General features: G+C 37.0%; 1 protein-coding gene across 3 annotated transcripts in view; it reads left to right on the top strand.

The window, feature by feature from the left end:
* Window positions 1-1,405: 1,405 nt before the first annotated feature.
* Window positions 1,406-13,351, top strand: part of LOC125234825 (angiogenic factor with G patch and FHA domains 1) — a 53,521-nt gene continuing 41,575 nt past the window's right edge. Inside the window, exons 1-10 of one of the 3 annotated variants that reach the window (XM_048141232.1) lie at window positions 1,406-1,714; window positions 2,075-2,464; window positions 3,026-3,184; window positions 3,852-3,905; window positions 3,989-4,322; window positions 6,189-6,355; window positions 6,780-6,908; window positions 7,592-7,697; window positions 8,543-8,750; window positions 12,576-12,675. In XM_048141232.1, the coding sequence (XP_047997189.1) occupies window positions 1,529-1,714; window positions 2,075-2,464; window positions 3,026-3,184; window positions 3,852-3,905; window positions 3,989-4,322; window positions 6,189-6,355; window positions 6,780-6,908; window positions 7,592-7,697; window positions 8,543-8,750; window positions 12,576-12,675 (1,833 nt within the window). In that variant the 5' untranslated portion in view covers window positions 1,406-1,528. Of the gene's footprint in view, window positions 1,715-2,074; window positions 2,465-3,025; window positions 3,185-3,851; window positions 3,934-3,988; window positions 4,323-6,188; window positions 6,356-6,779; window positions 6,909-7,591; window positions 7,698-8,542; window positions 8,751-12,575; window positions 12,676-13,351 lie in introns of all 3 variants that reach the window. The other 2 variants (XM_048141233.1, XM_048141234.1) reach the window with 2 other exon arrangements.

Here is a 13,351-nt window from a genome sequence, read left to right as displayed (position 1 = left end):
CGAACAAATTGTTAAAATTTTAAAAGCAATACTCCAAAAAGTTACATGGCCACAATGTAATCTTGCTACTTGTTGTAGGCAAGACAGGGGGCCGTGCTCGGGTGGAAGTAGCTTTGTTTTCTCAATTTACTAGTAAAACTAAAAACGTTGTCGCTTATCGTTGCAACCGGACTTGACGGACGGATTCTGTGTAAAATGTGTCGGAAAAAGCGGCTGGTCGTTAAAATCGGAGTCGTAATAAACGGATGTACTTTCATACTATCACATACGAAAACCAAATAAATACCTGTGCTTATGTCGTTGTAAGAGGTTGGACGTTAGGTCTATGCGGAGTCGTCGTAATAAACTAACCGGACTCTACTGTATTGTATAAAATGTATAATTGAGTAGACTCGGGACTATTTTTTAAAATAAAATCATGACAGATAATAATGTTGTCAATGAAAAGTAATTAATAAATCTTTATTAATACAAAACATTAAATAGTTACGTATTTTTGAACCTTTTTATGGCTAATTTTCCAAATTTTGAGAAATAAATACAGTTTCGGTTATTAACCGGTTAGAGACTATAAAAACCGGTTTTTAACAGAGGCCAAAAAGCCTCGGTTAACCGGTTTTTCGGTTAACCGGTTAACCGGTTTGCACACCCTAGTTGAGACGCGTATTCTAAGCGTCGTCGTCGTTTTTAGTTCTGCCTTGTCTACGCATTTGAACATTGGACATCAGATACCTACAGGAGCGAGTTATCTATACCATTTGACCCCGGATAAAGCACACACACACACAACCTACGGGGGCTACGGGTCCTCCCACATCTAGCGTCGCGTCGGGCCAACTGTATGGAAAAAGACGTCAGGCTTTGCCCATACCCTACAGCGACAAAGACAACCCGATCCAAGGGACGCAGGTTACTGTGCACTTGCCATGCAAATTAGCATACAAGTATTGTAATCAGCGTATCAGGATTACTGGCTCCCTATTCACACATAAGTATTATAACAAATAATAGTGAGTCAGCGTCGAAAATAAAAAATACATGTGGAAATTGCGTATCTATGAGAAAATAGGTCAAACACGAGAAAAAAAGACTAATGTCTGGACAATAGAGGTGATTCACTAGATGACAAAAATTGGCAAACCCTTATACTTTGAAAATCGCCATGTTCAAGATACAATTTTTCGAACCACTCGCTATGCTCGAGGTTCAATTGTAGATTTTTTCGCTAGTTTGCAGAAAGCGGAAAGTGTCTTCCCTTTTCAAATAATTTTACAAAAACGGGACGACTCGACAATGTTGCCACTTTTTAATTTCTTTTGTGTGGGCATATTTTATTATAAAAGCGACCTCCGTAAACCATCGCCTAACGTCATTGTCATTGATCTGTCAAGTGTCAAAACAAATGTCACGTTTTGGTCGTCTATCGTTGGAAATAATATTAGAAATCACTTAATAAATAAATAACTAATGCTTTACGATATCTTTACATAGTATCCGGAAAATAAGTAACCTCTGATATATTTGAAAAATGGAAATCAACAACCTTAACAATGAGGCAAAGCCAACAATTCGTAAAAGTTCTTTCAACTTACGAAGGCTCCGGTTATCTCTGAAATTCAGACCAGAAATATTGAAATTAGTGTTAAAAATGAGGCAGAAAATAAGGAAAAAAGCACGGCTCATTAAAGAGATGAAGAAACAATTGGAAAGCCAGGTATGCAACCTTACTATTATTTGCTTGTTGTATGTAGAGATGTTCTCTGTGTTATTAGCTCTTTTTTATTCGCTTAAATACCTAACCTTGGGCAGATATTTGTCATATAAATCCATATAGTCAGTTGTGTCACAAAATGCATCACTAACATGGATTAGTATTTTCTTGAACTTAGCAGAAATAGGTATTATTATACAATTTTACTTAAACACCTATTTTAAACATTCTACTTTCAATATTATTAATTTAACTATAATAAACTAGACATATGCTATACTATGGCCTGTCTGGCTACACTAACAATGTATATGGCTGTATTTTGTTTACATAAAGAATTTAAATATTGTTTTTTTTTTTCAGACACATTCCACAGCCACAAAAATCAACTCAAGCACACAGACTGAAAATTACAACAACCAAGACTTAGTTGAAATTAATAAGTCTGACTGCAAACAAATTGACAAAATAAAACATCATAATGCTTCTACACAAACAGACAATCTGCAAACAGACAAATTAGAACCTAAAACAAATGAAAACCAAAACGAAAAGGACAATGAGTCAGTTACGGAAAGTTCAAATGTAACTGTTAAGAACAGTGGTTGGAGTTTGAATAGTGAAGAGAATGAGAAGAGTATAGCAGACCAGGTGAAAGAAGTGGCACAGAGCGCTATGCAGCAGTCGGGGATGGTGTTCGTAGAGTCCGCAGGAATGTACTATGATTATAAGACTGGGTATTATTATAGTGCTGTAAGTATTAAGCTGTAAAATTTGTAAATAAAAAAGTAACATGGCAAACATTTCCTCTCAGTTGGTATAGTTATTTTTTTTGTCAACCTCAAACCAGGATTACTAATGGACAGGATATACTTTAGCAGTGTCATCTATGTAATTTGCATGTAAGATTGTAAACTTGCCATATGATAAATAAATAAATCTATTCTTGAGATTTGCAAGGGTGATGGCTTTGACTTTCTGATATGTCTGTTCATAAGTAACTATTTTTTTAATGACTAAAATACTATTTCATAGTCACCTGAAATTTTAAGGTTTACACTAGCAAGAACTTGCATAAAATTTTCAATACATTCTTAGCATCTGATTATATGTATAACTTTGCAATTTCTATTTTTTCCCCTAGTAGTCACTAGTGTAGGTAATGTATTAATGTAAGTAAGTAGCATGCAAGTTCTTTCTAGTCTAAGCCTCGCTATAAAGATGATAAAGTCGCTGTTAGAGATATAAGACTTTTGTTTGTAGTTAAATTGGAAATCATCTAGAAAATAACCTGTATATTTTTGTTACTTCCAGGACCTTGGTCTATATTACCATCCTGACACAGGATGCTACTACCGCTACTCGGAAGATAAGCAAACATTTGAGTTCCACTCCTACCCTGACCGCAGCAAGACTGCCACCAACCCTGAGTATGAAGCCCATGAGAAGAGAAAGGCTCGGAAACTCAAGAAGGTTATTACATTTTGTTTTATTTTTCCTCTATTTTCTGGATTTCTATTACTTACAATGAATTTAGCAGTGTTCAATATACTGGACACAATTTGTAACTGTATTTTTTTCCTAATCAGAATCATTGATACTCACGGCCATGGCCTTCATGTTCTATGGGGAATGTTAAATATGACTTGAATCCTATGTTTTATCTAGGTTTGGGTAAAAAAAAAATAGGTTACATTATAACTTGATGTACCTTATTATTGAAATCCTTTAAAAAAAACAACAATTATGAAATCAGGAGAATGTAAATGATTACAATTTACAATACGGGTAGGCATAGTGTGCTTGGGTATAGTGAAATATTTTTCTAAAGTGCTCTCCTATCCTTGTAAGGCCCAATGTACATTACAATGTACATAGTGTTGCAATCTAATTTGAACCTTTCATGAACTGAATAAAGTAGAATTTCCATAGTTACATTGATTTTTGAAACAAACGAAAATCTTACCAATTTATTTATAAAGTTAAAATTCAAAATGGGAAAACTAGTTAGTTGAAATGCCCACCATAGTTATGGTGGGCATTTCAAGGCTATAAAAAATACGTCAAGATCGCTTACATTCTTTCTAATGATACAAAACCGAACTACATACGTATATTAGTTCTATAATTTCTTTTGCAGGCAAGACAACGCGAAGAAGCCGACATAGAAAACCTGACGAAAAATCTATCCCAGGTTTCACTCCGAGCCCAAACCGCCTTAGGTAATTCTATGCTAAAAAGTAACTACCCAATACCAAAGTCAATATTCTATTACAGGGAAACGAAGAAGAAAGCAAAGCGAAGCGAAGAAAGAAAAATAAAAAAGTTGAGAATGGAGACAATGATACCAAAGAATCCGAAAATAAAGCTAATGCAGACAAAAGTGAGAATGCCATTGATAAAGACATAAAAATCATAAAATCACCTGAAAAAGGTGATATCTTTGATGATGCTGACATGAAAGAAGATACAGAGACAGTGGAGCCTCAAGATCTAGAAGAGGGAGAATGCAGCGATTCAGAGGATGAAGCAGAAGATAAAAAGAAGGTGGAAGAAGAAGTTGAATCTGATGATTCAGATGCTAGCGTGTCTACTTTTAGCAATGATGATGGTAAATGTATATTCTAAAGTGTGCCGTGGGGGTATTATTAAGCTTTTCTGTAATAAAATACCACGAAATAGTACATTAGGTACCATACAAGTGGAGAAAAAAGGAAGTTCGAAACGAGTGGCGATAAATCCCTCCGTTCGGTCGTGTTTTAAATAGAATAGAATAGAATAAACGTTTATTCGTGAACACAGGTAAGACAAAATACACATAATAACAACAAGACAGAAAGGAATGAAGTGCCACGAAATGGCCTCATCTCAGCGTCGACACGAGTTACGAATTTCCTTTTCGCACGTGTATCGTACGACGTTTTTCAGTACAGATGGCCCTCCGCAGTTTTGACCTGACATGAAATAAACCACTTCTCGCACTAGTGCTGACAAGAAATGAACAACTTCTCGCACACTTGTATCGTAATGTACTATTGCATAGTACATACATTTTTTAAAGAACTTTGTTTAACAAACTAGTTTAACTTTTGTTTTTTATTTTAATCCAGTTTTATTTAACAATATCGTTTAGTCAGTAACGTTTTAGACTACTAAAGTATGAATTAGAACAAATTTAATCAAGTAATTTCAATCTAACACGGTCTAAAAATATCTCAACTCTATAATCTTATACTTTTAAACGAGCAATTCTTGTATATTTATTTATTTATTTATTTATTTATATATATATTTATTTACACTGACGATCTCTGAAACCGCTCTAACGATTTCGCAGAAATTTGTTATGTGGGGGTTTTTGGGGGTGAAAAATCGGTCTAACTTATCCTTAGGTCCCGGAAAACGCGAATTTTCGAGTTTTCATGCGTTTTTCTTCGCGCGCCATCTCGTGTGCAGTAGTTGTACTGTTAAGACAGAATTCTTTCGGTCGATGTAAGTACTATTTATTGCAAACACTAGATGGCGACACAGGTCAAGGCTAAAACGAATAGAAAATACACTATTTGAGTTTTTGTGGCGAAATGCGCGCCATCTCGTGTGCAGTAGTTGTGTTGTTAAGGCTGAGAATTCTTTCGCTCGATGTAGGTACTATTCATTTTTAAACTAGATGGCGACACATGTCAAGGATACGAAACAGAACCGAGCGAAGCTCGGTTGCCCAGATATTATTTATTTATATATGTATACCGACGATCTCAGAAACCGCTCTAACGATTTCGCCGAAATTTATTATGTGGGGGTTTTCGGGGGTGAAAAATCGATCTAGCGTAGCCTTAGATCCCGGAAAACGCGAATTTTCGAGTTTTCATGAGTTTTTCTTTCGCGTTAGTAAACGTAAAATATGGTCGTTAATTTCGCCGCGCGCGCATCGATTCCGCTTAGCTCAGTCGTACGAGGTCGGTCTAATGTACGCAGATAGATCGTAGGTGTCAGGGTTTCGAATCCCGGCCAGAAATTAAGTTTTTGTTTTTTGTCTTTTTTTTTGTTTTTGTATTTATAAGAGTTTTTTTTTATCTAAAGACGTGATATATTAAAATAGAACCGAGCGAAGCTCGGTCGCCCAGATATTTAACTATTAAGCAATGAGATACCGTAGGAAGATGTTGAGTACATTTTGTCGTACCAGGAATCAAATACCTAGTTTGAATGAATCGAGGAATGAAATAGCTTTAACAAGATTATATTATTAACTAATTCTTATTTTTAACCCCCGACGCAAAAACGACGGGGTGTTATACGTTTGACGTGTCTGTCTGTCTGTGGCATCGTAGCTCTCGAACGGATGAATCGATTTAGATTTAGTTTTTTTTGTTTGAAAGCTGAGTTAGTCGGGAGTGTTCTGTTCTTAGCCATGTTTTATGAAAATCGGTCCACTATGTCGCGGTGGGGGTTTTTCAAATTTTTAATTTTTAAACAGATTCAATAGCCAAGCATCACCCGCCGTCCATGCGAGTGATCGTGCGAGAGACGAACCTACCCAAACTGAAGGTGGGAACGCTGTTCCTGGTCACTAAAGATGGCGGCACTGTCGGCAGAGAGGGCAGCAGTCATTGCATACTTATAGAAGATTATAATGTTTCGAGGGTATGTACCTACTTCCTTATATTCAAATCTGTCACTACTAATACGGATATTACACCCCATTGTCCAAGTTAGAAAGCTGATGCCTAAGAAAATATGGTAACTTATACCAAAGACATATGTAACTCCGTATAGACAGATAAGGTCTTAAGAAAAAACATACCTCATAACCATACAGAAAAAGGCACGGTGATCTAAATGGCGATACACCTTTGGGGGACGCTCGGCTAGATGGCGCTATATATTAATTTTGACATTTTAACACATATCAAGCAAAGAATATGGGCTAAATTGTCTGAACGTCGTAATTGTCGCTAGATGTCACTTAACTATGCCTATACAAATAACCCGCATTTACTGATGTATGGAGTTACAACCCCCTTACTTATTCCTCTATGATCTAAAGTAATCTTTGTATTTGTTACAGAATCATCTAGACATAAAGTACGATACGAGCAGAAGAACATACACAGTTACAGATCTAGGATCCAAGAATGGAACCACGCTCAACGGCGTGAGGATATCTGAGAGTCAAATTATTAGTGAACCAGTTGAGGTGAGCATCATAGTTCTTTTCAATAGTTAAGTTTTAGTTTCTTAGCCACTATTTTCGAATTTCAACTTTGTCTCACATATACTGTTTATGCTTTTTATTTGAAGAGATCTGACTAAAGCGTTTAATATTTGCGTATAAAGATAATATAATAAGCACATAACCTGTACATACCTATTGCCGCTCTAAGGGCCAGTTGCATCAACCACATTTGACAGACACATCATCGTCACGCAACAGACATCTATGGAACTTCCCATACAATAAAATTTAACGAACGCTTTAACAATGACAGATGGTTTGATGCAACCGGCCCTAAGGTAAGATAAGGTCGCGTAAGTTTGAGTTGCCACAATAGCTCACTCTTCAATAAACATAAGATCTGAAAATATTGACTATACATTATGTATGTGTTGTGTTCAAGCAAAAGTCGTAGGAAGTTTGTCGCTTGCCACAAGAAGGCATTGACAAGTTATGCGTATAAGAACACTACGCTGGACCTATGACAGGACTACGACATAATTTGAAACCCAGCTAAATATTTCAGACATCTGACTCTTTACCTTTAGCACAACTTGCCTTGTCGCGCGCGAGTCCATACTTGAAGTCGCGCTTGATGTATGGACTCGCGCGCGACAAGGCAAGTTGTGCTAAAGGTCAAATATTAAAAATAGCAACATTTTCAGGTAATGCACGGAAGTACATTACAACTAGGTGAGACCAAATTGCTGTGCCACATACACCCTGGAATCGACACTTGCGGGCATTGCGAACCCGGTCTCGTCATGGAAAGTAAGTTATCGACTTTTATTAAAATGGTTTTGTTTTTAAGGCCATAAGTAGAGAGCGGATTTCATGTAGCGATTTAAATATTAATATGGATATGACTCGCATAATTTATAATTTTTTCTACACACAAAAAAAATGCATCGGAACATAAAAGTAAAACCCTTTTTGGATGTTTTTGTGAATAACGGACAAAAATTATTACATACATACATACATACAATCACGCCTGTATCCCATGAAGGGGTAAGCAGAGCACATGAAACTTCTCAAGTTTCAGTGCCACTCATGGCAAATTACAAAAATTATTATGATAATAAATAAAAACATGTTTATTATTTTTTAAATATTTTTACTTATTTAAGTTGCGTAAAAACTTCTATTACGACTCAAAGAATAGAATAAAATAATTAGCTTCCTGTACACAAACTCCTTTAGTTAGAATAAAATACTTTCCTTTAAAAGTAGTTTGTTGCAAAAATAACATTAATTTAATTTGATTATTCAGCGAAGTTTGCCGTGTGCGATGTACTTATAATAATAATAGATTGTAAGACCTAATTATAAACCACATGACATGTATTTAAAAAATGCACTAGCCATATCCATATTAATATTTAAATCGCTACATGAAATCCGCTCTCTAGCCATAAGAATGGCCGGAATCAGGAAAAATTTAACATGAAAAATACGAATATTTCCGAGAAAATTCGACAGAAAATCTGTTAGTACATATTTTCACGTCTAAAGTGTCACATATTTTTCCCATATTAGTAATAAATAAAATAAGTAAGTACAAGTTATTTTTACAATAAAGTTAAATAATTGTTAAATAAAATTCAATCTTACAGCCCAAGAAAAAGAGAAAAAAGCCGCCTACACTCGAACGTGTAGCGTTCAGAAACAGCATCAACTAGAACTAGCACGCCTCAAGAACAAATACGCGCCCAAGCCTTTAGCAATAGAAGAAACGGCTTACAACGACCGGGCCAAGGAGAGGCGAGACAAAGTAGGATCCTCCCACCATTCCGAGAAAACGCAGAGCGCTGACTTAGATACGTAAGTATTTATTACTTTAGATAATGTACATTTTGCATTGACTAGCAAGGATTATGAACAAATACACAAGCCTTTAGGGAAGAAACGGCTTACAACGACAGGGCGAAGAAAAGGCGAGACAAAGTGGGATCTTCGTATCATTCTGAGAAAACGCAGAGCGCTGACTTAGATACGTAAGTATTTATTACTTTAGATATAGTACATTTTGCATTGACTAGCAAGGATTACGAACAAATACACAAACCTTCAGGGAAGAAACGGCTTACAACGACTGGGCGAAGGAAAAGCGAGACAAAGTAGGATCTTCACACCATTCCGAGAAAACGAAGTGCGCTGATTTGTAAGTGTATAGACAAAATAGGTTTAGGCATTTTAGGCGTCGAGGAAATTTTGAATAAAGCACGGCTTCATAACAAATACGCGCCTATTAAGCCTTTAGCTATAGAAGAAACGGCTTACAACGACCGGGCCAAGGAGAGGAGAGACAAAGTGGGACCCTCCCACCATTCCGAAAAAACGCAGAGCGCTGACTTAGATACGTAAGTATTTATTACTTTAGATAATGTACATTTTGCATTGACTAGCAAGGATTATGAACAAATACACAAGCCTTTAGCTATAGAAGAAACGGCTTACAACGACAGGGCGAAGGAAAGGCGAGACAAAGTAGGATCTTCACACCATTCCGAGATAACGAAGTGCGCTGATTTGTAAGTGTATAGACAATAGGTTTAGGCATTTTAGGCGTCGAGGAAATTTTGAATAAAGCACGGCTTCATAACAAATACGCGCCTATTAAGCCTTTAGCTATAGAAGAAACGGCTTACAACGACCGGGCCAAGGAGACAAAGTAGGATCCTCCTACCATTCCGAGAAAACGCAGAGCGCTGACTTAGATACGTAAGTATTTATTACTTTAGATAATGTATATTTTGCATTGACTAGCAAGGATTATGAACAAATACACAAGCCTTTAGGGAAGAAACGGCATACAACGACAGGGCGAAGGAAAGGCGAGACAAAGTAGGATCTTCACACCATTCCGAGAAAACGCAGAGCGCTGACTTAGATACGTAAGTATTTATTACTTTAGATATAGTACATTTTGCATTGACTAGCAAGAATTGTGAACAAATACAGAGCCTTTAGCTATAGAAGGCACGGCTTATAACGACCGGGGCAAGCAGATAAGAGGCAATGTGGGATTTCTCATCGTTCTGAAAAAACGCAGAGCGCTGATTTGGTTTTGGATACGTAAGTATAAACATACACTTTGCATTTACAAGCGGGGTTCAAGAATAATAATAAATAGAAAATACCCGCCCAAGCCTTTGCCTATAGAACAAACGGCTTACAACGACCGGACCAAGGAGAGAAGAGACAAAGGGTGATCTTCACACCATTCCGAGAAAACGCAGAGTGCGGATTTAGATACATACATACATACATACAATCACGCCTGTATCCCATGAAGGGGTAGGCAGAACACATGAAACAACTCTAGTTTCAGTGCCACTCTTGGCAAATAAGGGGTTGAAAGAAAACGAAATTGTGACATTGTGAAACTGTGGCGGATTTAGATACGTGACTAAATTGGGGCTACTGTATAGGGCTATCTTATAGTTTAATGATCTTTATATTGAAGCACCGCATAAAGAGTTATATCTATTTTTCAACTACAGTATAATTTCTTTTAGCGTAAACGCAGCAAAAAATGTAAGCCGGAAAAAGTCCTTGTCCGCCAGGCTGTTATAAAACGCTTAAAAGTCTTTGACTCAAAAACAAGGCTAAAACGTAAAATACCAACGTCTCCGCATGCTAATATGGAAATATAAGGACTCAGCATTACAAAATAAATGGCCGACATGACGCAGACGTAGATGCACTAATGGCTTTTTGATTCGGTGCGTAATTGAGGAATCATTTCTGAGATAAAAAATAAGATCAAGACTGAATTTTAATTGGGCGCTTAGGGTTCCTTAGAGTTAGCTAGATAGTGCGTGACGATACGTGGCGACCAAAACGCTCTGTCGCGTCAATATTACGGAACAGCGTTAGAAAGAGTTTTTAAAGAGAGAAACTACGTTACTTTTACTAATAAGTAATAACTACAATACGCTCAGAGCGTAAGCGATTTTGTTAAGTTATCATAAAATCCGTCGCACGAGCCCGCATCAGTTATAATTTAACTTGCTCAATTTTGGCAAACAAGCATACGGTCCGCCTGATGGAAAGCGGTCGCCGTAATCTATGGACGCCTGCAACTCAAGGAGTGTCACATGCGCGTTGCCAACCCATTAGAAACTTCTACACTCCTTTTTGCTGTGTAAGTACATAGTAAAAAGGAGTATACAAGTTCTAAGGAGGGTTCGGGTTGCTGACGACTCAAAGGACAATAGATGGAACAAATTAGTACCGTAGGTCCTTCCGTCACCAGCACACCACACCTTCGTTGAGCTATGGCGGCCTTGCTAACCGGCAGGAACACAACACTATGAGTATGGTCTGGTGCTATTTGGCTGTGCGGTCTTCTGTAAGGCAGAGGTACTTCCCCAGTTGGGCTCTGCTCTATATTCGAGCGAGATGATATCCGCTGTGCTGTGCCCTACCACACAAAGCGGAATATCATTCGCTGTGCCCTACCTCCTATAAAAATTTGCCAAATAGTAGATGTTCGGCCCATCTTCAGTTAAAATTATTGTTTAATTTATCAAATAAATCGTACCATAGGCACATATTTTTGTTTTAAAAAACCTAATATAAATTCCATTTTCCTGTTGTAAAAGTAAGGAATCCTAAAAACGTACGCATTCTCATATACCTACAGTCCAAAATTAGCTTACCAAATAAAAAACCAAAACGGTGTCTGGTTACTTGGTTGCAAAATTAAGTTACGTACCAAGACTTTTAAAGAAAGAAATGCGGCTTTCATGTGTTTCAGGGTTCCGTTCCATTTTAAAGTTTTATTCAAATATTAAGTGGGTTTTCATGAGATAGGATTGCTTCATGTATACTTCATGTACAATAAGGATTTTTTTATTCTGGTAGGTATCTAATTAGTTTGTTTAGTAGTATTATTTTTTTTTATTGCTTGTTTTGGTGTTGTTATCACTGGCTACACGCAATGCGCGCGGGCAATGAGGACTTTTGTTCAAGTACCCTTTTTATTACTTATAATATAGTACCTGCGCTCACAATCATAACAATGCTTTAAGTTATTAATGTTTTATCTCGTATAAGTGAATTGTAAAATTCTTAATAAGATTAAATGAAAAAACGGCAAGGCCCACTGGTGGGTTCGATTCCCGGCTCGCCGGCCACCAGTGGGCCTTGCCGTTTTTTCTTTCGTGTATGAAATCTATTTCAATTTATAAATTATATATAGTAGTGTGAGTACTTGAAAAAAGAACAAATCAGAAATATTCCATAAAAAAAAATGATTTGTTCCCTAGTTGTAGAGATTAAATGATCTTAAACCTTAAATCGAGTAGTGCATAGGGATAGTCAAATTCATGATTGAGATACTTAAATTCAATTTGGTTCTATGCATTCATACAACGAACTAACATTCTATATCTTTCTATCCGAAACACACATGGGTCTCTGTGTGACAAATATGACAAGTGTAAGTGTAGGTACGTCAAATGGGGTTAATAGGAATGCCGAGGTGAATATTGACGAGGCTTAAAATGTGATTTGCCTTCCCATTTCTTTAAAAAATACTACAAAAATTGTATAATAATTATTTTCTTTTGATTTCTTCGAAAATTAAAAAAGAACCCAAATTTCTTACCACAAAGTTGCTCAAATAATCCGTTGTTACAGGTTTATAGCCCCCGAAAACAAAGGCTTCAAGTTACTGCAGAAGATGGGTTGGTCGAAGGGCGAGGGACTCGGGAAGGACAGCCAAGGAGACACAGAGCCGGTGAGTACTTACATACACATAATAATATAACTTCGACTAAACATTCTCCTTGCCCTTGGTGGAACTGTTGTTGGAATGAATGAACGGATGAGCGAATGAAAATATGCATGTGTGTGACAACTTAACCAATAAAATGGTAGCTTTTGACAGTTACGTATGTATATCGTAGATTTTACCCATATATAATTAAGTTTTGATCATTACATTCACGACAGCTCTCATGAATCGACCTGTTAAATGCGATTGGCTGATGAGTTCAGTTCGCATCGCGCACACGATTGGTCACATAAACTGTGTTACTGACACCGTAGCAGTATGCCACATCATTACGAAGTATTTAATATATACGTCAACAATTAGCCATTAGCCGTCGCCTTTATGTCTGAGTTATGCCTGAGGAAGGATGTCCGAGGGATTCGAAACATGTCGGACAAATAATAACACTTGAGTCTGGCCGTGTTTCCAATATTTCACAACCATATTATTTTTACCCAAAGCTGGACATCCCTTTTGTAATTTGGTTCAATGCACTCGTAAACTTCAGCTTAGGGATGTCCCGATATTTAGCGTAATGTCGTATCGGTTCAAAACGGTCAGCAACCTCCAACATGTCTGCTCATCTCATAACATGGCATTTAAGTTCATTAAATTTTCATCGGTTCACGTGAAGAGACTG

The sequence above is a fragment of the Leguminivora glycinivorella genome, chromosome 16, assembly GCF_023078275.1.
Source record: "Leguminivora glycinivorella isolate SPB_JAAS2020 chromosome 16, LegGlyc_1.1, whole genome shotgun sequence".
Lineage (NCBI taxonomy): Eukaryota > Metazoa > Arthropoda > Insecta > Lepidoptera > Tortricidae > Leguminivora > Leguminivora glycinivorella.
The sequence above is the reverse complement of the archived record's forward strand: the minus strand, read 5'-3'. Positions and strand labels throughout refer to the sequence as shown.